Source organism: Podarcis bocagei (assembly GCF_964188305.1).
Source record: "Podarcis bocagei genome assembly, chromosome: W".
NCBI classification, from domain to species: domain Eukaryota; kingdom Metazoa; phylum Chordata; class Lepidosauria; order Squamata; family Lacertidae; genus Podarcis; species Podarcis bocagei.
This window is the reverse complement of record NC_138131.1, coordinates 72,013,610-72,038,464: the sequence shown is the minus strand read 5'-3', so window position 1 is coordinate 72,038,464 and position 24,855 is coordinate 72,013,610. Positions and strand designations below refer to the sequence as shown.

The following is a 24,855-nucleotide window of genomic DNA, read 5'->3' as shown; positions in this document are numbered from 1 at the left end:
TTCTGGGATATGGTGGGAAAGTTTTAAAAAGTCGCCACCCCATCCTCGGGGTTCCAAATTCCTCTTTGACCCTGTTGCAGAATAAACTTTGGTCTACAGCTATTTGCTCCGGTTGGTGGCTGGACTCCTCCTTTATTCTGGCTCTGCCCGACCGGTTGGGGGACTGAGCAGCCTCCCACCTAGATTCTTCCGTAACAGTATGTTGTTTGTTACTATGGTGTGTATTTTTGCTTGGATGAACCCCCCAACTCACAAACAAGCCCTGACACAACCAGCATGTTTTTCTCCTCTGAAACACAGCTAAACTTTTATCTCTTCGTACATAAGAACATAATAGCCTGTTCAGGAGTCTCTGGCGAGGTGCTGTGGCTGCTTTTTGCAGGAAGGAGTTCAACAGGAGTAGCCCATCTTTCCTGGCGGGCCATTTCTGCATGTTTTGGCCTTGCTAGCAAAGCCACATCATGCAAGAGTTGGTTGCTGAGAGCCCTTGAAGCCTCCTCAGACCACAAGGGTCTTACGGTTACCTACAAGGCTTTCCTGCCTCAGCCACAGTTAAAGTCCTCCCGTTGCCACAGGATCCTTTCCAGAAGGGCCAAACTCAAGCTCAAGCCACCTATTTCCCTTACCCCTGAAGAAGAAGAAGAAGAAGAGGGGGAGGAAGAGGAGGAGTTTGGATTTGATATCCTGCTTTATCACTACCAGAAGGAGTCTCAAAGTGGCTAACAATCTCCTTTCCCTTCCTCCCCCACCAGAAACCCTCTGTGAGGTGAGTGGGGCTGAGAGACTTCAGAGAAGGGTGACTGGCCCAAGGTCACCCAGCAGCTGCATGTGGAGGAGCGGAGACACGAACCCGGTTCCCCAGATTACGAGTCCACTGCTCTTAACCACTACACCACACAGGCCACTGCACTGCTGCCAACGAAAGGGCAGGGAGGCTTGAGAGGGAGGAGACGCCCTGAAGTGGAGCCTGGGCACGCAGCTCACCGGAGGAAGACAGCAGAAAAAGCCAAATTCAGCAGTGGAAGAAGAAAATTTCAGAATATAAATGCAGAAATATAAACATTTATTACAAAAAAAGTATCATGACTTTAGAAGACAAAAGAGTAAGAATGGGAGTCGCTATCCAAGACGCAGAAAGACCAGCCGCCTCCGCCGCCCTCACTTCCTCTTTGTCGCTGTGCCAATGACACAGTCATTCACCTGCAAGGCAAGACCGGGCAGATTTGGGGGGCCAGAAACTGGTCCCCACAGCTGCTGCTGCCGCCACCTCCTCCATCCAGCTGCGGTCAGGATGCCCCTTCCGCAGAGGAGATTCTGCAAGCAGCCCAGAGAAAGGGACACCCCCGCCCCCCCCCCCCAGCCGGATGCTGCAGCCACTTACCTTTCTGGCAAAGCGAAGGGAATTGAGGGACTCGGCAAAGTTCTCCTCCGAGGGCGAGATGTTAACAAACATCAGCCTGGGGGGAAAGGCCAGAGGAGAGGGTGAGGAGAAACAGAGGCTGCCTCAAGGGGGGTGCATGGCCCCCCTGTCAGAGACCTCTGGGTTGAAAGGGGTCATCTAGCCCAACCCCCTGCGTTCCTGGCAGGACAGCGCAGACCAGGCCTCAAAGGGGAGGGGGAGCCATCAACTCCCTCCTTGCCGACTCACATCTTGGAATTGCCGCCTAAGGAGTTCTGGAGGAGGTAGGTCAGCTTGCTGTTCCGGTAGGGCACATGGGCCTCCTGCAAGGGGGCAAAGGAAGCGGACAAGGATGGGTGCAGGAGGGGGAAATGTGTGGGGACCCTCCTCCCCACTTAGGGCAGGCCGGTTCCGCCAGCATCATGAGGCTGTCCCATTCCCGATTGAATTGTAGAGTTGGAAGGAATCACAGCTCTAGAGCCCCCGATAGGTGGGCACCCCACACGTGAGACAGTGCTGGACGCCACATCCTCACCCTCGCAGAAGACCAGCGCACTGCGGGAGGCGGGCTGTGGGGCTGCAAAGGGCTGCCCCATGGCTGGCCAGGACTCCCCCCCCCCCGGAGGCACACGCGACCCCCCTCTCCCGCCTACCTTGTTGCTGAGGGCGGTGATGACCAGGCCCAGGTTGGAGAGGCTGCTGTTGATGGCCTGGGTCTCCTTGAGGCGGTCGCCGGTGGAGAGGGACCTGTCCAGGCGCTCGCTGCCAGCCAGGTCCACCAAGCTCAGCACGGCTGCGGGGGGGGGGGGACGACAAAGGAGGGGTGAGGGTGGAGGGAGAAGGGGGGGGTGCTGGGGACCAGGGACCCACAGAGGGCCTGGCCTAGAAGAGGAGGGAGAGCAAGGGAGCGCCTCTGGGCCAGGGCAGGGACAGAGGCCTCCGGCGAAGGGGGTCGTGGGGCCGGCCACACTCACAGGAGGTGTGCAGCTCCCGGTTGGGGTTGTGGCCCTCGATGCGCAACTGGAAGAGGCTGTGGCTGCGGGACGAGCGCTCGTTGAGATTGGTCTTGGCCACCGAGCGGTTGGCTTTGGCTCTCTGGAGCAGCTTCAGGACCTGAAGGGGCAAGCGGGGGGCAGGAGGCGGAGAATGGCGGTCGGAAGGGACCCCAGAGATCCTCTGGCCCTAGCCAGCCCCAGGCAAACAGCGTGAAGAGGCTAGCCGGGCACATTCCCCCCCCCCGGCTATTGGCTACTTGCGACCAGACTGAGATGCCCGGGCGCCCGATGGCGTTGGACATCACCGCCTGGAGGGGAAGCCTGGGAATCCTCGGAGCAAGACTCTTTCCACACACGAGGACCTCGTCCTATAGAATTCTATCCGTTACACAATCAGAATGAGTATCAGGAACCAAAACGGTTTCTCTCAGCAGCCTGAGCAGGAGCAGTGAACAATGGCAGCTCCTTGTTCTCACCTGACTTCACTCCCCCGCTGCCCCCACTGCCCCACGCTCAGCTGCAAAGAATATTCTTATATTCTGAATGTACAGTTAAGAAAGAGAAGTTGGAATAGGCCAAGATATGTGGACTGCCCCAATCCCAGCTCAAGGTGGTCATCTGAACTGGCCAGATGTTTAACTGAGAATCAGTCAGTCAGTCAGGCCATCATTTGAAAAATAAGACTTTAGAACGCCTGGCCCCAAAATGGCAACGAGACATCCCATTTGGGTGAGTTTAAGCTTGGTTTAAGGAGCCGCTTGGTGCCTAGCCTCTACACTGGAGTTTCTACCATTGCCTGCAAATAGAAAGGGAAGCATGGGGGGGGGGGGAGTTCTTCCTCTGGGAACTCTAGGGCAGGCAGAAGCCCCATAAGGAGCCGAGGGGCCAAGACCCAGGTGATCTGAGCTCTCCAGACAGGCAGGATGGCTCAGGCCTTCATGCAGAAGCCTCTCAGAGAACGGCACAGTCGGAGGGGAGCCCCCAGGGTCATCTAGCCCAACCCCAGATTCCTCCCTCTGCTCCTCCCCTCAGAGGCTTTGGATGCAGACACACTCTGGCTGCCTTGTCCCCAGACCAAGGCCCTAAAACGGGTCACAATGGGGCTGGTTCTCTGGCTTCTGCCTCTCCTCCACCCCTTGCAAGCAGGCTGGTGGCCGGACACAGTGCAGAGAGCGGGAGAAGAGTAGTGTTGGAAGGGGACCCCCAAGGGTCATCTACCCGACCCCCTGCACCGCTGGAACCCCCCAGGAAAATCCCAGACAGACAGCTGCCCCCCCCCCACCGCGGTACCTCTTGCTCCGAAGCAACGGGGACGTAGCAGAGGTTGGGAACGTGCAGCTCCTCCGTGCATTGGCTCACTCGCCGGATCTCCAGCTCAGAGCCCTGCTCAGGGCGCAACACCAGCAGGTCCCGCAGAGACTCATTGTAGATCTCCAGGAAGTTGGCAGTGAAATGGTACTGGGAGGAGACAGGCAGAGGGGCAGGATCAGACCAGGGAAGGCGGCTGGGGTGGCGTGTGCCCAGCCAGCACATCGCTCCCAGCTCAGACTCGGGGACCAACTGGCATGGCTATTCCAAGAGGAGGCTTCCAAAGGTGAGGCCCAGGAGTTCAGACAGGCCAGCCCTCGGGTGTTCAGGGGATCTTGTGAGGCTGAACGGAAGGCCCTGCAGAAAAACACTGGCGGTCTCACCATCCTGTGGGGTGGGTGAGGGTGAAGGAGGCAGCCCTCTCTCACCAGCGCCCTCTCTGGGAGCTCCCAAGCCCAGTGCGAAACCCCCCTGGCAATTGCAGCATGGCGAGTGAATGCAGCGGGGGTCTCCACCCCCTTTGGACACCTGCATCCGCTTTCCCTCTCTGCCCCCACCTTCCAGCCTTTGGCCTCCATCTCCCGGGCTTTCCTGAAGATCTGCTGCACTGCGCGGGGGATCATGCCGGCCGTGGAAGGGTCCTGGCAGTCGGGGCCCTCCATGGTGTACGTCTTGCCGCTCCCCGTCTGCCCGTAGGCAAAGATGCAGACGTGGTAGCCGTCCAAGGCCGACTGCGGGGAGGAAGGGAAGCCGTCAGGCTGGCGTCCACCAGACCCCACCTGCCCCCGGAGGGGGAGAGCCGCCCTATGTGGAATTTCCAGACCATCCTTCAGCCACGACTCACAGGACAAACCAGCCAAATCAGCCGGGAAATCATCCTCACGATCATCATCATCATACAGTGGCACCTTGGTTGTCGAACCGAGTCCGTTCAAAAACTAAGGCTGCCAAAGAATGTTGGGGAGTTGGAACACTTACTTCCAGGTTTTCAGCGTTCAGGGGCCAAAGTGTACGAGTACCAAGGTGTTTGAGGGCCAAGATACGACTGTACCATGCTCAACATAATAACAAACTAGAAGAACTGGGCCGCTTCCCCCCTTAATGTATTTATTCTATATATTTATTTGATTGATTTATGTGCTCTTCAGGGTGGTTGACAGAATAATATGCTTTTCCTTACCTGCACAAGCAGAGAGATCTCCTCAAAGACCTCCTCCTGGGAGCTGGACGGAGGGAAGACCTGGTCAAAGTTGAACTCATAGACAATGTCCTCTTTTCGCTCCCGGCCAACGTGGGACTGGCAGAGAATCAAAGAATTGCAGAGTTGGAAGACCCACGAGGCTCATCTAGTCCACCCCCAAGCAAGACTTGAACCCACAACTCTGAGATTATGAGCCTCTACCGACTAAGTGGTGACAGGGGCCGCGTTCCCCCTTGGCCAGCTCTCCCGGGGCCACAATGCTCTCTCTCGCACACACACACATATCCTCCAGCTGGCATTGGGTCTGTTGGCCTTGGGCCGGCCATCAACATTTGGGTTTCTCCTGCTCCTGCAAAGGTCATTGCAGGAACAACACTGGCTTATTTGAAGAAGAAGAAGAGTTTGGATTTGATATCCCGCTTTATCATTACCCAAAGGAGTCTCAAAGTGGCTAACGTTCTCCTTTCCCTTCCTCCCCCACAACAAACACTCTATGAGGTGAGTGGGGCTGAGAGACTTCAAGAAGTGCGACTGGCCCAAGGTCACCCAGCAGCTGCATGTGGAGGAGCGGAGATGCGAACCCGGTTCCCCAGATTACGAGGCCACCGCTCTTAAGCACTACCCCACACTGGCTCTCGGCAGGCTTTGCGGCAGGTGGAGACTTCCTGACGTCCCCTGGCAACTGTGACAGCCCAAGATGCCACCAAGACTTCGACAACCGCCTTGTCCCCCCACCCCCAGACTGACCTCCTCCGCCTTGGATAAGACCAGGCTCTTGCTGTTGTCTGGCGGGAAGCGGAGGTGGCTCACCCCCTGTTTCTGGGCCTCCTTCTCGCTGCTCAGCAGGGGGCGCACGCGGCAGAAGACACGGATGTTGCCCTGGAGGGAGCGGGGAGTCGTCAGCACCCAGCCCCACAAAGGGTCCCCCAGTGCCAGCCCCCCACCACCACCGGCCCACCTTCAGCTCCTGGACGGCGTTGTGCAGGGAGCGCCGCTCCATCTCCGACTCGTGCTGCTTCTGCTCCAGCTGGGCCTTGTGTGCTGCCAGCGCCTCATTCTCCTGCGCCCGCCGGGCCAGGCTCTCCTGCGCCAGGCGCAGTTCCGCCTGCGTCAGAGAAACCCCAGGGCCAGTGAGGGACGGGCCACCTCAAACCCAGAGCCGCCCACCCGCCCTCTCAGCCAGGCAACAATTCAGGGAGGAGGCGGCAAATGCAGGCTTCCTCAGCTGGGAAAGGAAAAGCACCAGCAGGAACAGACACAGCAGAGGTTAGCACTTCCCCCAGACAGATATCTAGGGCCCTCTTGCGATGGATAGAAAAGGGACTTGTGTGAGAAACAGGGTGTGAGGCTGAGGAGAAGGGAAGCGCTTCCCGCGAGAGCCGAGAGGGATACACTTCTCTGTATGGGGGGGATTGAAGATTAAGATATAATTATGATAGAGGGCTAGACACATAAAATTTTGTGTTTTATTGCGATTATTACTATTACTGTTGTGATTTTTATTTATTTTCTTTCTTTTTCTCCTTATCTTCCCACCTTTTATTGCTTTTTTCTGTATTTCTTATTATCTTTTATTAAAAAATTCTTGTTTTCCAAAAGTGTTTGCAACATCTTTCTCTCATCTTATTATCTTTTTTAAAACTAGTTTGGTTTGTATTATATGTTGAAAATATTTAATAATTTTTTTAAAAAAACATTTTTTAAGGTATCTAGCTCTCTTTTCTGGGGCTGAGGACCCTTAACTGTGATCTTGAGTCTGGCATTGTGGAATCAGAAGGGTACCTACGGGACATCTAGTCCAACCCGCTGGAATGCAGGCGTCACAAGCGGATGTTGGCTAGTCCCAAGGATTCCTCGCCTCACCTTGGGATTCCAAGCACCATTCAAGGGCGGGTGGAAGGGTCCCCAGCCCCCCCCCTCACCTCTCTGGCCTCCAGCTGGGCAGCCAAATCCTCCTTGTCCTCCCTGGCTTTGCGGCCAGCGGTTTCCAGCTCCTGGATCGTCTGGCTCTGGCTCTTGACGGTCTCCTCCAGCTGCTGCTCCTGCTTCACCAGCTGCTCCACCCTCTGCCGGCTCTCTGTGGCCTGCGCTTGGCAGGTCTGCAGCTCCAAGGCCAGGGCACTGCCAAGAGAGGGTAGGGCAGAGGTCAGGTCCTGCTGCAGGAGGAGCAGACGGAGCCCGCCATGCCCTTCTCAGGCTGCTGCTCGCTCACCTGTTCTGCCCCTCCAGCTGCTGGTTGCGGGCCGTCGCCTGCTTCAGCTCCCCCTCCAGCTGGCTCAGCTGATGCCTCAGGGCCTCATTCTCCCCGGCCAGCCCCTGGGCCTTCTCCTTGTAGGTCCCCCCTTTGGCCCGCAAGTCGCTCACTTGCCCCTTCAAGTCCCAGGGGGCCCGCTTCTTCTCACCCCCGCCAGCAGCGGCAGGAGCAGCGGCTGCCAAGGGGAGAGGGAGAGAGAGAGAGGACAGTGTGAGGGACCCGGTGGCGGCTCAAGGATGGCACGGGGGGGGGGGCACCTCCCTCCCTTCTCTAGGCCTTACCTGGCTTAGGGGCTGCCGCAGCCACCGTCCGACGGGATCCTGCTGGGAAACAAGGAACGAGACATGAAGCAGTGAAAGGATTCCCAAGGGGACCCTGTCTCCCCTCCGTTGCTTCATGAAATATCTCCAAACAATAGTAATACTTCAAAACATAAAATCAGCAAGGAACTCAAGACAGATTAAAGCAACATATGTGGGGGTTCCCTTCCACGGATTGCGCCTAAAGTCAAAATCACGTATAGCTGAAATATGCTGGATTTAATGGTGGGCAGGATTGCCAGAGCATTTTCCCCAGCCCCTCTCCAAACTTTTAATATTGTTTCCTACACTGAATGCACACAAGTTAAAGGGGCACCAGATGCAGGATTACGGGGAACCCACATTCTACACATCTGAATCAGCTTGGAAAAACTAAAATGGCTTCAGCAGGTGCCAAAAAGAGTCCAGCAAAGATAGCTGCCTGGTGTTGTAAGAACATAACTGGATCAGGCCCAAGGGGGCCTGTCTAGCCCAGCATCCTGTTCTCAGTGGCCAAACAGTTTCCTGTGGGAAACCAGAGAGCAGGATTCAAGTCCAAGAGCCCTCTCCCCCTTTGTGGCTTCCAGCAACAGGTATCCAGAAGAATTTCTGCCTCCAGCCATAGAAGCAGAGCACAGACATCACAGCTAGTAGCCACTGATTGCCCTCTCGGATGTGCATCTGTTTAATCCTCTTGTAAAGCCATCCAAGTTAGTAGCTATCACTACCTCCTGTGGGAGGAAGTTCCATAGGTTAGCTATGCAATGCCATTGTTTTTTATACAGAGGTGGCTTGGTTCTCAAACTTCATCCGTTCCTGGAGTCCAAGACTCCAGAAACCATTCGCAAACCAAGGGACGGCTTCCGACTGGCTGCAGGAGCATCCTGCACTCATTCGGAAGCTGTGTCGGATGTTCAGCTTCTAAAAAACGTTCGCAAACTGGAAAGCTTACTTCCAAGTTTCCAGCGTTCAGGAGCCAATTTGTTCAACAACTAAGCCGTTTGAGAAGCAAGGTACCACTGTAATGGAAATCAATACAACAATATTTATAATATTTTTGAAAAATAACACGATGGGTGCTGCTCCTCTAAATGATCAATTCCTTACAGGTACGATATGGCACCCTTAACAGGGACGCTTCTGCAGCCCGCTGCCTACCTGTGGTGGACGGCCCTGCCACACCCGCAGTCGCCTGGGTCCGAGTGCTCGAGCGGCGGCGCCCCCCTGCCAAGAAAGCGGTGTTACAGCAAAGTCCAGAAGGGCTCCCCAGGTTCTGCCCCGCCCCCCCCCCCGACCTGAGCTTACCGGCCTGGCGGTGGCCTCGGAGCGCAGGGGCCGCTGGCGGAGGCTTCGGAACGGAGGGGGCTGCTGTCACAGGTCCTCCCTGCTTGGTAGGCTCCAGGGGAGCCCGAGCCCGTTTCTGGGAGGAAGGAAAGGGCAGCCGCTTGTTATTCTCCAGGGCCAGGCTGGATGCCCCCTCACCGGTCCTATTCCACGTCCCTCTCTGCTGGAAATGGCAACGCCCCATTCGCACCCCCCCCCCCATGCTGCAGAAGGGAGGGGCTTGGGAACTCACCCTGGGGGGCTCATTCTCATCGCTGGCCGGGCGCTTGAGGTGCAGCGCAGACACAGGGAGCCGGGAGGGGCCTTTCGGCAGCAGAAAACTTTTCCCCTCAGAGTTCATCGTGGGGAGAGAAAGAGAAGGCCGCTGAGTTCATTTAATGAAGCATCTCAGAAGCAGGGTGGAGGGGGGGGGGGAGTCGAAGGCCGAGGCAGGCAAGAGAGAGGCGCCCCCCCCGGCCCCCGAAAGGGACTCACGGGAGGTGGACCATCCATCAGCTCCAGGCAAGGCCTTCGGGGAGAAGCCAGTGGGAGGCCAGTAAGGAAATGAAGCCCAGCCTGCAAGGTCAAAGGAGGCCCGGCTAGTCCAAATGGCCCCCAGCACCGAGATAGGCTGCCTCTGGGCCGGGAGGCAGCAACCCTTTCCCGCAGGGGGCCGGTCCGCTGTCCCGCAGGCCCTGGGGGGGCCGGACTACACGGGGAGGGGGGGGAAGAGAGCGAATTCCTCGGCCCCGCAAAGAAGCCAGAGATGCCTTTTCAAGGAAAGGACACCTTCTGCGCATGTCCAAGGGCGCCGATTGCCGGGCCCTCCGCGGGCCGGAGGGAGAAGGCGACGGGGGCCGGATCCGCCCGCGGGCCTCAGGCCGCCTCCCCCCGATCTGCTGGGGCTTGGCTGGTCCCCCCTCCCTCCCGCCCGAGGAAGGGGCCCCTCTGCCCTCTGCCCGCGCCCCGAGGCCTCACCGGCGCCCCTCCGGCTCCTCCGCCTCGCCCTCCGTCTCCCTCTCCGACCCAAACGCCGTCGATTTAAACGGACAGCTCCCGTCCTCCTCCGCGGCGCCGCCCGGCAGCCAATGGCCAGGCGGCGAGAGGAGGAGACCAATCCGCGCCGCCCGTCGCGCGGGCCGGACCCGCCCTCTTCGTCTTACGCCCACGGCTCCGCCCCTAAGTCCCTCCTCGGCGCACGCACTGCGCACGCGCGCCGCCCAAGAAGGCGCCCGAGCCCGCCTCCGCCGGAAGGAGCGTCGGCGGGAGGGCGAGCGTGAGTGCGCGCGCGCGCGTGCCGCAGGCGGCCCCGCCCCTCCCTGGCAACGGCCGCGGCGCGCAGGGAGCGGGCGGGGGGGCGGGCGGGGGCGGGGCCTGCGCCGGAGGGGCGGGGCCAGGGAGATCTAGGGGGAGAGAGATCAATGTCTAGGGAGATCAATAAACAAACGGGAGGGGCCCCCCGGGGGAGGCCGGCGGAGCGCGCCTTGGCCACCGGGGCAGCAGCTTCCCCCGTTGAACACCCGCCTGCCCCTCTGCGCAGGTGGGGCGGGGCCTGGAGGGGGGGGACCCCGAGTGACCCTGGCCCCTTTCCCCTCCCCCCCATGAAGGGGGATCGGGGGAGGGGCCTGAGGCAGGGGGGGCACACAGGGACGCTGCAGCGGGGCGATCCCCTTGGAGGGGGGCGGGGGGTCCTGGCATTGGGGGGACCCCCGGGCGCTGCCACGGTCTTTCCCCCGCTGCCCCCCCCAGCCCGGCGGGGGCGTGGCGGGCCCGGGTGGGGGCGCTGGGGGGGGGCTGGGCCGCCCGGCCCTTGGCATCCCCCCTGGCGGCCCCCCGCTCCGGCTGCTGCGTCACTGGCGCTCGGCGGGAGGCTGGAGCCGCCGAGGGTCCCGCTCCGCCGCCCCTGAGACCCCCCCCGCCCCCCCCCCGCGGCGAGAGGGACCCCCAGAGCGGAGCCGGCAAGGGGGCGCCCCCCGCCCCTCCCCCGCCTCGGCCCGCCTGACCCGGACCAGCGCCCGCCTGACCTCTGACCCTTCCGCCTCCTTGCGGCGGGCTTTGGGACCTGGCTCACTCTCTGGGCTGCTTACTGCGCCAGCTTCCGCTACATTTGAACTTGGCGCGCGCGCCCAACTCTCTACCTTCCTCTTGATCGTTTCGTCGCTCCCCGAGGTGGGCGTGACTACTCCTGACTCATGCCCTCCCTCCTTCTGAAAGCCTCCGGAACCCGATATCTGGTCCCCTTTCTCCCCGCTGCTCCCGGCTGGGTACGTGGGTCCCGATCTCCAACTGCTGCTCTCTGATCCCTCTCTGGACCCTTCTTCCTGGGGTGTCCCCCTGCTTTCCCCCCTTGCTCTGACCGCTGGCGCTCCCTTCTGGGAATCCTCGGACTCACTGGACAGGCTCGGTGATCTCGGGTCGTCATCCCCACTCATCTTTCCTTCGTATTCCTCCCCCTCGCTCTCTGTCTCCTCCCTTCTCTGCGTCTCTGCTTCTGAACCCCTGACATCCATCCCCCCCTCGAAGCCCCCCCTTCCCCCCTCCCCACTTTCAAGGGTGGTTGCAGGGTGCTCCATCATCACAGGAGTGAATGCCGGATACAGTTCGCTCCTCGTCGCTGGCCGCCAACTGAAGACCTCCGAGTCTTCCTCCTCGCGTTCGTCAACGGTGAGCTGCTCCGCCTCCATTTCAGTGCCGCCGTGCTCGAAACCGAGATCCTCCCCGCACACGTCCATGTCAGTCTCTGCGTCGGTCGCTTGACCTGGCATCTCCAGCCACCTCCGGCGCCACTGCTCCTCTGGCCGATCGTCCCACCAATACGAGGTGTCGGACGCCGAACCCTCCGGTGACCCCTCTGGGGAACGTGTGCCCTGTGCGGGCTCCCCGTCCGAGTCGAAGCCATGGAACGTGCTGGAGGAAAGTGTGGGCGTGAACAACCAGTCGTCGAAGAAGCCTGCCGGCATGGGTCTGTGTGGGAAAAGGGCATGAAACTCGTCCTTGAGCAGGGGTTCCTCCAAAGCGTAGTCTGGCACCCAGCTATTAGCACTGGCCCGGGTGCCCTCTCTGGCTAGGAGGTATTCTACTCCGTCTTCCCCCCCATCTGGAGTCCAAAATCTCCGTGACTTCGTTGATGGGGTCCTGCTGTGGCAATCTCCCCGCCTCCGTCCGCTCCTGAGACGGACTCGGTGCCGTTCCTGGTTCCTGGAACCTGTGAGGTGCCCTGTAGGGAGTGAGCACCGACCTGTGGAACACCGGATGCATCCTGGAACCCTCCGGTAGCACCAGCCTGAAAGCTACTGGGTTGATCTGCGCTTCGACTTGGTATGGACCGAGTTGCTTGTGCCCCAACTTCTTCTTGGCTAACGATCTGGTCGGCACTGCGTGGGCTGCCAACCAGACCCAGTCTCCCACTCGTATCTCTTCGCCAACCCGCCTGTGCTTGTCAGCTTGCACCTTGTATGCGTGCTTCGCTAGCTCCAGCTGCCGTCGGAGTTGATCGTGGACCTCCTGCAACTCAGACGCGAAAGCGTCCGCCGTCTGCGGTTCCCCTTCCCCCACTCTGTCCAGTCCCGGGAAGGTTCTGGGATTCCTCCCATTGTTGGCGAAGAACGGCGTCACCCCTGTGGACACGTGCTTCGTGTTGTTGTAGGCGAACTCGGCGAGCGGCAGGTAATCCACCCACGTCGCAGGCTGTTGATTGGCATAGCATCTCAGGTACTGCTGCATGATGGCATTGACCCTCTCCGCTTGCCCGTTGGTCTGCGGGTGTCTCGCTGATGTCAGGTTGATCTTGACGTTCAGGAAGCCCATCAGCTTCTGCCAGAAATTCGAGATGAACTGGCGGCCGCGGTCGGACAGTATAGACCGCGGCAGCCCGTGCACTTTGAACACGTGATCTATGAACAGTTTGGCTGTTTGTTCTGCCGTGGCCACCTTCGCACACGGTATGAAATGTGCCATCTTGGTGAACAAGTCCACCACCACTAGTACAGCTGTCTTGCCTCTCGAGCTGGGTAGATCCGTGACAAAGTCCAGGGCCACCCTCTCCCACGGTTCAAACGGCGTTTGCAGCGGTTCCAGCAGTCCCGCCGGTGGTTTGTGCACCGGTTTGGCCCTCTGGCAGGTGTCGCACCTCGCGACGTAGTCCGCGACTTCCCCTCTCAGTCTGGGCCACCAAAAGTCCCTTGCGACTAATTCCACCGTTTTTTCTGTGCCAAAGTGCCCGGCCGTGGGTGCGTCGTGCAACTGCTGCAGTACCTTGGCGCGAAGTTCGTCTCCCGGCACGTAGATGGCCCCTTTACGTAAGAGCAAGCCGTCTCGTATCTGGAACTCGTCGCTCTTCGCCGTGCCCTTGTGCACCTCGGCCATCTTCGCCTGCGCGAATGAGTCGTCCTGCAACGCCCGCCGCACCGCATCCAGGTCTACTGTGGCTGAAGCGCACGCCCACGCTGTTGGCGCGAAGATGTGCATGGCTGCCGCTGGCGTCGCCTCTTCGAGGTATTGCGGTTTTCGGGACAGTGCATCCGCCATGATGTTGGTGTCGCCTGGGACGTACTCTATTCGGAAATCGAAGTCAGCAAAGAACTCCGCCCAACGTATCTGCCTCTGGTTCAGGAACTTCGCCGTGCGCCAGTGCTCCAGATTCTTGTGGTCCGTGCAGACCTGCACCGTGTGCTTGGCGCCGATCAGGAAGTGTCTCCACGCCTTGAAAGCTGCATGAATGGCAAGCAACTCCCTGTCCCAGATGGTGTAGTTCTGCTCCGACTTGCTGAGCTTTCTGGAGTAGAACGCTCCCGGCCTCCAGACCCCCTGTGGGTCCCTCTGCAGCAGGACAGCTCCCACTGCTCTATCGGACGCGTCTGTCTCTACCCGCATCGGTCTGCTGGGGTCGATATGCAGCAGTTGCTCTTCCGACGCGAAGAGACGCTTGAGTGCCTGAAAGGACTGCTCCGCCTGCTCCGTCCAGATGAATTTCTTTTTCTTGGAGCTTAGCGTGTCCGTAATAGCCGCCGTCTGCATCGCGAACCCCTTGATAAACTTGCGATAGAAGTTGGCGAAGCCGACAAACCGCTGGACCTCCTTCCGGTTGCGCGGGCTCTTCCAATCCAACACCGCGCGAACCTTGGCGCTGTCCATGGCTAGCCCCTTGTCCGACAACTTGTAACCCAAGAAATCCACCTCCTTCGTGTCGAACTGGCACTTCTCCAGTTTGGCGTACAGTCTATGCTGCTGCAACCTCTCCAGCACCTCCCGAACGTCTTGGTCATGCGCTTGCTGCGATTCGGAGAATATCAGGATGTCATCCAGAAAGCAGACGCACTTCTTGTAGAGGAGTCCCGCCAACACATGATGCATGAAAGCTTGAAAACAGTGAGAACCGTTTTGCAATCCAAACGGCATCACTCTGTATTCGTAGGTGCCCAGAGGCGTGAACATGGCTGTCTTCCACTCATCGCCCTCCCTCATGCGGATGAGATTGTACGCCCCTCGCAGGTCCAACTTGGTGAACACGCGTCCCTTGCGCACCGTCGCCAGTAGGTCGTCAATCCTGGGCATGGGGAAATCAGAGGGCTTGGTCATCTTGTTCAAGAGGCGAAAATCCACCACCAGTCTTTTTTGGGGCGTGTCCTTCTTCTTCACGAAGAAAACAGGACTGCCCCCTACTGCCCTGGACTCCCGGATGAAACCGCGCTCCAAATTGTGATCTATGAACTGTTTGAGTTCCTGTAGTTCGTCCTCAGACATGGAATACAGCTTCCCTTTCGGTAGCGTCGCCCCTGGTAGGAGGTCAATCTTGCAGTCATATTGCCTGTGCGGTGGTAGCTTGTCTGCCTCCTTCTCGCAGAAGACCTCCAGAAAGTCTGCGTATTTGTGGGGGACTGCTTGCAACGTTCCCAACTGCAGTTGTGATTCCTCCTCCTCTCCCTCCTGTCTGGGCAGGATGCAGTGTTCTGCGCAGTAAGAGGAGCCGAAGATCAGCTGTCGCTGGTACCAAGCCAGTGTCGGACTGTGCCTGTCCAGCCAACTCATGCCCAACACAATGGGTGTGTCCGACAGTCGGGTGACATTAAAACTGATGACTTCCCTGTGGTTACCAAGGCGCATCACCATTGGCGGCGTCTGCTTCACCACCTGCCCCCCCAGCAGCTCTCTGCCATCCACTGTGACGACTTGCAGGGGCAGAGTGGCAGGTAATAGCTGTATAGCGTGCTGCTCCACAAAATCCTGCGCTATAAAGTCTGCGTTGCTTCCAGAATCCACAGAAAGCAGCACTTCGATAGTGACGCCATCGGGTAGCTGGAGAGATGCTGTGAGCTGCACTACTGGTTTGGGTGGGAGGGGGTCCGTGGGTTGCAAGATCGCTGGGGACTGCTTCAGTGATGCGTCTGGCTGGGCCCCAGTGCCTCTGTCTCCAGCCAGACATCATCGTTTCCCTGCTGGGGTTCGCTGTGTTGCGTGGCCGCTTTCACCGTTGCGGAGGCTGCAGTGTGCTTGGAGCTCCTCTGGGGACACTCTTTCGCCAAGTGTTGAGAGCTGTTGCATATGTAACACTTCCGGGTCCCTCTAGGAGGTTTAGTCTTGACTGCCGCCGGTGCAGGGGCTCTGGTAGCTGACTGAGCCCTGGCGCCTCCCACCTCCATAGGTTCCACTCCCCCTCCTGGCGGAGGTGTGGATTGCGCACGCGCAGCTTCCCTGGGAACGAAAGAGAAACTTCTTGCTGCTTCGCGCCCTCCACGTCCTTGGTCTCTGCACCATGGACGTTCTTCCAGCCTCACCCCCACAGTCAGCGCCCTTTGGACCACCTCCTGCGTGCTCCGGGGCCTCTCCCCCCTCGCAATTTCGTCTTTAACAGCACTGCTCAGACCCTCCCAGAATAGGTCTCTGACTGGGGGCGAATCCCGGTCCCATTCCAAGGCACTGACCAGCGCAAAAAAGCGGGCGTGGTACTGCCGTACGCTCGCCCTCCCTTGTTCCAGTCCATGAATCTCCCGTCGGGCAAGATCCACGTCAATGGTAGATAAAAAGCACGCATCCATCGCTTTGATAAAGGCATCTGCACTCTGAAGCGCCGGATCTTTATCCCTCCACAAATTGCGTAGCCACGCTTTAGCATCCCCATGCAAATGGGATAGTATAAACCCCACTTTCTCTTCCTCATCTCTAAAGTCTTTTGCCAGCAGTTGCAGTGCGCACATTACGTCTGCTCGAAAATTGGGGTACTGTTGTAAATTCCCATCGAAGTGAGCCACAAGCCCTCCTGCTCTCCGTGCCAACCCAACCCCCTCCGGTCTGGGTCCTGGCTGCCCATGCTTAACCAATGCTTCAAACCTGGCGTGGAGATCTCTGTAGGCGGCTGCCGCATCCTCCTCCCTTTTCTTGGATGCCTGTACCTCCGCGTTCAATTGGGTCACTGCCTGTTGCAGCGCTGAAATTTTCTCTGCTTCCGTCATCTCTGCCAACCGTTGTGAGCTTGCTCCCAAACACCAATTTCCTCCTCTCGCTGCTTCTGCCTCCGCTGCGAGGTATCAGGTGTCCGAAGCTAATGGAGACGGGTCTTACTGTCAGGGCTGCCACTCAGTCCCAGCTCACATAGGACCACGTTAGCCAGCGTTCCGGTTAAAAGAGTCTTTATTGGATTACAGGTTCCATTTCCAAACTGCAATGTGCAGCCCTACTTCTTCTAGGTCAGACCGGCGAAGACCCGTCTGAGTCTCCGCCTCTAGCACACCAGCTTAATACCCTAGCCTTGCTCCACCTCCTGCGCCTTTCCTTCCGTCTCTGGGTCCTTCTGCCCCCCGGGGTCTCTTCTTTCCTACTCTCTTCTGACGCGGATCCCCCTGACCCTTCCGCCTCCTTGCGGCGGGCTTTGGGACCTGGCTCACTCTCTGGGCTGCTTACTGCGCCAGCTTCCGCTACATTTGAACTTGGCGCGCGCGCCCAACTCTCTACCTTCCTCTTGATCGTTTCGTCGCTCCCCGAGGTGGGCGTGACTACTCCTGACTCATGCCCTCCCTCCTTCTGAAAGCCTCCGGAACCCGATATCTGGTCCCCTTTCTCCCCGCTGCTCCCGGCTGGGTACGTGGGTCCCGATCTCCAACTGCTGCTCTCTGATCCCTCTCTGGACCCTTCTTCCTGGGGTGTCCCCCTGCTTTCCCCCCTTGCTCTGACCGCTGGCGCTCCCTTCTGGGAATCCTCGGACTCACTGGACAGGCTCGGTGATCTCGGGTCGTCATCCCCACTCATCTTTCCTTCGTATTCCTCCCCCTCGCTCTCTGTCTCCTCCCTTCTCTGCGTCTCTGCTCCTGAACCCCTGACACTATCTGTTGATGGATGGCCATCCTGACTCGGCCCCAGACACACTGACCAGATGTCTGGAAGCTGTGGCTGGATGGCTACGTGGGAGCCGGTTGAAGTTAAATCCTTCGAAGACAGAGGTCCTCTGGCTGGGGCGGGACGATATGGGATCGAGGGGGCAACTCCCATCTCTTGCGAGGGTGCAATTAGTGCCAGCACCGTCCGTTAAGAGTTTGGGTGTAATCTTCGATACCTCCCTCTCTATGGAGGCGCAGATTACAGCTATAACAAAGGCGGCATTTTTCCATCTCCGCCAAGCTAAGCAGTTGGCCCCTTATCTCTCTCGCCCTGACCTAGCCACTGTGATCCATGCGACGGTCACCTCCAGACTGGATTATTGTAACTCGCTCTACGTGGGGCTGCCCTTGAGACTGACCCAGAAACTCCAGCGGGTGCAGAATGCCGCGGCGAGACTCCTTATGGGGTCTTCGCTGCGAGATCACATTCATCTGGTACTATACCAGCTGCACTGGCTCCCGGTGGAGTACAGGATCAGGTTTAAGGTGCTGGTTTTAACCTTCAAAGCCCTACACGGCCTAGGACCCTCGTACCTACGGGACCGCCTCTCCCGGTATGCCCCACAGAGGAACCTACGGTCTGCAAATAATAACATCCTCAAGGTCCCAGGCCTCAGAGAGGTTAGGCTGGCTCAACTAGAGCCAGGGCCTTCTCGGCTGCGGCTCCAATCTGGTGGAATGCTCTGCCTCATGAGACCAGGGCCCTGCGGGACCTGACATCTTTCCGCAGGGCCTGCAAGACAGAGTTGTTCCGCCAGGCCTTTGGTCAGGGTGCAGCCTGACTCCCTCCTCTGGCAACCTGCACAGAATTTTGTTTAATCGGTTGCCATCAATTTGATTTTAACTAATTTTTATAATGAAATATTTTTAGAATGTGTTATTATTTGATTGTTTATTTGATTGTTGTTAGCCGCCCTGAGCCCGGCTTGGCTGGGGAGGGCAGGATATAAATAAAATTTATTATTATTATTATTATTATTATTATCTAAACTAGCCAAGTATTCTTGTACTATCTCCTTAGTTATTCTGGGCTGTGTTTCCTTTGCTGAATCATTTGCTCCAAATTCTTCAGGTTGGGCATTCTTTTCTTTATCGGAGAAGACTGAGGCAAAGAAGGCATTGAGGAGTTCAGCCCTTTCTGTGTCCCCTGTTTGCATTTCACCATCTTCTCCTCTGAGTGACCCCACTGTTTCTTTGTTCTTCCTTTTGCTACGAACATACCCTACAAACATACCCATAGTCCTAGTATGCTTGGCTGCTCCTTTCCGCTGTATAGTAAACTTCAGAAGAGCATGATCACTCGCGCCTAATGATCCTTCCACTTCTACCCCACTAACCAGGTCATCAACATTGGTTAGGACCAGATCTAAAATGGCTGTTCCTCTTGTTGTTCCTCCCACTTTCTGGACAATGAAGTTGTCTGCAAGGCCAGTGAGGAATCTGTTTGACCTTATGCTCTTGGCTGAGTTTGACATCCAACAAATATCCGGGTAATTGAAGTCCCCCATTACTACTATCTCCCTTCCTTTTGCATGCTTGGCCATCTGTCCCAGGAAGGCATCATCTATGTCCTCCGTTTGGCTTGGGGATCTATAGTAAACTCCCACAATGAGGTCTCTGTTATTCTTCTCTCCCTTAATTTTGACCCAAATGCTCTCACTTTGGCTTTGAGGTTCTAAATCTTGGATCTCTTCACAGGTATACAGATCCCTGACATATAACGCCACTCCTCCTCCTTTCTTGTCTGGTCTGTTGCTCTGAAATAGATTGTATCCCCCCATTATTACATTCCAATCGTGGGACTTATCCCACCAGGTTTCAGTGATGCCTATTATGTCATATTTAGTTTGCTGTACCAAGAGCTCAAGCTCATCTTGTTTATTTCCCATGCTTTGCGCATTAGTGTACAGACATTGAAGTCCATTAATCATTCCCCCGTGTCTCTTATTTAAGGATTTTTTCCTCCCACCACTAGGTCTGCGTGCTGTTTGCTCCATTTGGTCTATGACATTTGGATGATCATTTTCATTAATTGATAGACTCCTACCTTCAGGAGCACTGTCTCCCTCCCCCACATTAGTCAGTTTAAAGCCCTCCTGATGAGGTTTCTGAGATTTTTGGCAAAAACATTTCTCCCAACCATTGTGAGGTGCAGCCCATCGCTTGCCAGAAGTCCATCTTCAAGAAACTGCAGTCCGTGATCTAAGAATCCAAACCGTTCCTGTTTACACCATTTGCGAAGCCAGCTGTTCACTTCCACTATTTTTCCCTCTCTCCCTGGGCCACGTCGTTCAACTGGGAGGACAGATGAGATGACTACTGTGGGCAAGAAACCCATAAAAGAAATGGAGTGGCCCTCATAGTCAAAAAAAGAGTGGCGAAAGCTGTACTGGGATGCAATCTCAAAAATGATAGAATGATCTCGATACGAATCCAAGGCAGACCTTTTAACATCACAGTAATCCAAGTTTATGCACCAACCACTGAACTGAAATTGACCAATTCTATGAAGACTTACAACACCTTATAGAAATGACACCAAAGAAGGATGTTCTTCTCATTATAGGGGATTGGAATGCTAAAGTAGGGAGTCAAGAGATAAAAGGAACAACTGGCAAGTTTGGCCTTGGAGTTCAAAACAAAGCAGGGCAAAGGCTAATAGAGTTCTGCCAAGAGAACAAGCTGGTCACCACAAACACTCTTTCCCAACACACAAGAGACGACTCTACACATGGACATCACCAGATGGGCAGCATCGAAATCAGATTGATTATATTCTCTGCAGCCAAAGATGGAGAAGCTCTATACAGTCAGCAAAAACAAGACCTGGAGCTGACTGTGGCTCAGATCATCAGCTTCTTATAGCAAAATTCAAGCTTAAACTGAAGAAAGTAGGAAAAACCACTGGGCCGGTAAGATGCAATCTAAATCAAATCCCTTATGAATACACAGTGGAAGTGAGGAACAGGTTTAAGGATTTAGATTTGGTGGACAGAGTGCCTGAAGAACTATGGATGGAGGCTCGTAACATTATACAGGAGGCAGCAACGAAAACCATCCCAATGAAAAGGAAATGCAAGAAAGCAAAGTGGCTGTCCAACAAGGCCTTACAAATAGCGGGGGAGAGAAGGCAAGCAAAATGTGAGGGAGATAGTGAAAGATACAGGAAATTGAATGCAGATTTCAAAAAAAAATAGCAAGGAGAGACAAGAAGGCCTTCTTAAACGAGCAATGCAAAGAAATACAGTGGTGCCCCACAAGACGAATGCCTCGCAAGACGGAAAACTCGCTAGACGAAAGAGTTTTCCGTTTTGGAGGTGCTTCGCAAAACGAATCTCCTATGGGCTTGCTTCGCAAGACGACAATGTCTTGCGAGTTCCTGCTGGTTTTTTTCTCCCCCCCCCTTTTTCTAAGCCGCTAAGCCGCTTATCAGCTGATCCGATCACCAGATAAGCCGCTAAAAGCCTCTAAAAGCCTCTAATAGCGCTAATAGCGCTAATCCGCTAATCCTTCAATGGGCTTGTTTCGCAAGACGAAAAAAACTGCTAGACGAAGAGAATCACAGAACGGATTCTTTTCATCTTGCGAGGCACCACTGTATAGGAAAACGACAGAATGGGAAGAACCAGAGATCTGTTCAAGAAAATTGGAGATATGAAAGGAACATTTTGTACAAAGATTACCATAATAAAAGACAAAAGTGGAAAGGACCTAACAGAAGCAGAAGACATCAAGAAGAGGTGGCAAGAATACACAGAGGAATTATACCAGAAAGATATGGATGTCTTGTACACCCCAGGTAGTGTGGTTGCTGACCTTGAGCCAGACAGCCTATGGCAAGTTCTTAAAGAACTGGGAGTGCCTCATCTGTCTCCTGAGAAATCTCTATGTGGGACAAGAAGCTACAGTTAGAACTGGATATGGAACAACTGATTGGTTCAAAATTGGGAAAGGAGTACGACAAGGCTATACATGGTCTCCCTGCTTATTTAACTTATATCCATAATTCATCATGCGAAAGGCTGGGCTGGATGAGATTGCCAGAAGAAATATAGAATCATAGAATCATAGAGTTGGAAGAGACCACAAGGGCCATCGAGTCCAACCCCCTGCCAAGCAGGAAACACCATCAGAGCACTCCTGACATATGGTTGTCAAGCCTCTGCTTAAAGACCTCCAAAGTAGGAGACTCCACCACACTCCTTGGCAGCAAATTCCACTGTCAAACAGCTCTTACTGTCAGGAAGTTCTTCCTAATGTTTAGGTGGAATCTTCTTTCTTGTAGTTTGGATCCATTGCTCCGTGTCCGCTTCTCTGGAGCAGCAGAAAACAACCTTTCTCCCTCCTCTATGTGACATCCTTTTATATATTTGAACATGGCTATCATATCACCCCTTAACCTCCTCTTCTCCAGGCTAAACATGCCCAGCTCCCTTAGCCGTTCCTCATAAGGCATCGTTTCCAGGCCTTTGACCATTTTGGTTGCCCTCCTCTGGACACGTTCCAGTTTGTCAGTGTCCTTCTTGAACTGTGGTCCCAGAACTGGACACAGTACTGCAGGTGAGGTCTGACCAGAGCAGAATACAGTGGCACTATTACTTCCCTTGATCTAGATGCTATACTCCTATTGATGCAGCCCAGAATTGCATTGGCTTTTTTAGCTGCCGCGTCACACTGTTAGCTCATGTCAAGTTTGTGGTCAACCAAGACTCCTAGATCCTTTTCACATGTACTGCTCTCAAGCCAGGTGTCACCCATCTTCTATTTGTGCCTCTCATTTTTTTTGCCCAAGTGCAATACTTTACATTTCTCCCTGTTAAAATTCATCTTGTTTGTTTTTGCCCAGTTCTCTAATCTGTCAAGGTTGTTTTGAAGTGTGATCCTGTCCTCTGGGGTGTTAGCCACCCCTCCCAGTTTGGTGTCATCTGCAAATTTGATCAGGATGCCCTTGAGTCCATCATCCAAGTCGTTGATAAAGATGTTGAATAAGACCGGGCCCAAGACAGAACCCTGTGGCACCCCACTAGTCACTCTTCTCCAGGATGAAGAGGAACTATTGATGAGCACCCTTTGGGTTCGGTCAGTCAGCCAGTTACAAATCCACTGAGTGGTAGCATAGTCAAGACCACATTTTACCAGCTTCTTTACAAGAATATCATGGGCACCTTGTCAAATGCCTTGCTGAAATCAAGGTAGGCTACATCCACTGCGTACCCTTCATCTACCAGGCTTGTAATTCTGTCAAAAAACGAGATCAGGTTAGTCTGACATGACTTATTTTTCAGAAATCCATGCTGACTATTGGTGATCACAGCAATTGAAGTCCCCCATTACTACTATCTCCCTTCCTTTTGCATGCTTGGCCATCTGTTCCAGGAAGGTATCATCTATGTCCTCTATTTGGCTTGGGGATCTATAGTAAACTCCCACAATGAGGTCACTGTTATTCTTCTCTCCCTTAATTTTGACCCAAATGCTCTCACTTTGGCTTTGAGGTTCTAAATCTTGGATCTCTTCACAGGTATACACATCCCTGACATATAACGCTACTCCTCCTCCTTTCTTGTCTGGTCTGTTTCTCTGAAATAGATTGTATCCCCCCATTATTACATTCCAATCGTGGGACTTATCCCACCAGGTTTCAGTGATGCCTATTATGTCATATTTAGTTTGCTGTACCAAGAGCTCAAGCTCATCTTGTTTATTTCCCATGCTTTGCGCATTAGTGTACAGACATTGAAGTCCATTAATCATTCCCCCGTGTCTCTTATTTAAGGATTTTTTCCTCCCACCACTAGGTCTGCGTGCTGTTTGCTCCATTTGGTCTATGACATTTGGATGATCATCTTCATCAATTGATAGACTCCTACCTTCAGGAGCACTGTCTCCCTCCCCCACATTAGTCAGTTTAAAGCCCTCCTGATGAGGTTTCTGAGATTCTTGGCAAAAACATTTCTCCCAACCGTTGTGAGGTGCAGCCCATCACTTGCCAGAAGTCCATCTTCAAGAAACTGCAGTCCGTGATCTAAGAATCCAAACCGTTCCTGTTTACACCATTTGCGAAGCCAGCTGTTCACTTCCACTATTTTTCCAGCACGCTTCCCGAGACATCTTGTCAGGCCCACAGATCACTGCTTCTGTTCCCCTCAGTAGGGAATCCCCTATCACCACTACACGCCTCCTCTTAGGTTTGGTCGGGGTTCTTCCGTGAGCTGTCCGTTCCAAGGTCGCCTGCACATTCCCTGAGGACTGACTTTGCTGCTCGTCTTCATATACCTGATTGACTGTAATGAGGGAGAGATCCTCAAATGGAGTCTGCTCTTTGTCTTCCATGCTAGGGGAGAGGACCTCAAAGCGATTGTGTATTTCTAAACAATCAGAGCGAACCCTGGTCCTCCTACTTCTTTGAGTCACGTTTCTCCATATATCTGGCTCCTGTGTTGGTGAACTAGCCTCCTTCTCAGGGGAGTCCCATGTCTCCTCCTTGGTGGAGACGGTGTGCTCTGTTGCTTCCAAGAAGAGCTCCAGCTCTCTAATTCTTTGGAGCGTAGCTACATGTTCCTCCAGTTGCTGGACTTTGTCTTTTAAGAGGGCAATCAACATGCAATTGCTGCAGGTAAAGCTGCCTGCAACCTTTGGCAAGATGGCAAACATTGCGCAGAAACCGCAGGCGACTGCAGCTGTTCCCTCCCCCTCCATCTTGAGAACGTGTCTTTGGGGGTGGCTACAGCGGTCCTCCATCATAAAAAGCGTGAAGACAGGACAAATAACTCCCCCCACAAAAAAACCTAGGTCTCCTCCAACAAACGTTTGAGACTAGCTCCCCTAAATCTAATAGATGGATCAAACTACCCTGCAAGCTCTGATAAGCTCCTCCAACAGCTAATCACCTGCCTCAACAGAAATCCTGCCCCCTCTGACCTTTGCACAGGGAGAACAGCTAATCAGCCACAAAGAAACACACACACACACACACACACACAAAAAAAAAAAAACCCACACCCCTTTTTGCTCCTTCTTCAACTGCTGCCCTGCAAGCTCAACTGCTGCCCTCAACAACCTCAGATATCAGGTTACATACGCTTCAGGTCACTGACTCCGCTAACCCAGAAATAGTGCTTCAGGTTAAGAACTTTGCTTCAGGATGAGAACAGAAATTGTGCTTCGGCAGTGCGGCGGCAGCAGGAGGCCCCATTAGCTAAAGTGGTGCTTCAGGTTAAGACCAGTTTCAGGTTAAGAACAGACCTCTGGAACGGATTAAGTACTTAACCCGAGGTACCACTATACAAGGCTGAGATGCTTCCTTTCTCCCAACAGCTTCACGGGCCCAGAGTGTTCCTGATAAGCATCACCAGTCTCCTCCTCAAAATACCCAAACAGAGAGACAGTCTTTAGACAGTCAGGGATTTGAGGTTAGAGTAGGAAAAGGTTTTTGGTTGCTGCACTTCTGCATTGTTACTTGATTTAACTTTTGGCCCAGTATTTAGTTCTGGTTTTTCTGGTATACTGCTGCATTATTTCCTCCTTCTAGTCCCAGCTTTTGCCTTCTCTTTGAGAGAAGATAGAATTTAATGATTTCAAACACCCATCCCTTCATTATTTTGTTGCTCAGTCTAACTTTTGAGCTGCCATCCTGTGTTGGGGATTGGCTTAGGAACAGTTGTATTTCATTTTTTTCCAGTCTCTCTTTTCTCATTACAGAAGTCA

General features: G+C 54.8%; 1 protein-coding gene across 1 annotated transcript; it reads right to left on the bottom strand.

The window, feature by feature from the left end:
* Positions 1-1,196: 1,196 nt before the first annotated feature.
* Positions 1,197-7,586, bottom strand: LOC308578137 (carboxy-terminal kinesin 2-like; the record flags this gene model as incomplete). The annotated part of the gene is made up of 13 exons (XM_081178403.1): positions 1,197-1,200; positions 1,362-1,457; positions 1,649-1,722; positions 2,053-2,192; positions 2,374-2,512; positions 3,685-3,852; positions 4,260-4,433; positions 4,883-4,999; positions 5,651-5,782; positions 5,862-6,008; positions 6,826-7,024; positions 7,116-7,332; positions 7,439-7,586. Coding segments are annotated over 13 exons (1,755 nt in total), but the record flags the coding sequence as incomplete, so codon positions are not given.
* Between the last annotated feature and the right edge of the window lie 17,269 nt (positions 7,587-24,855).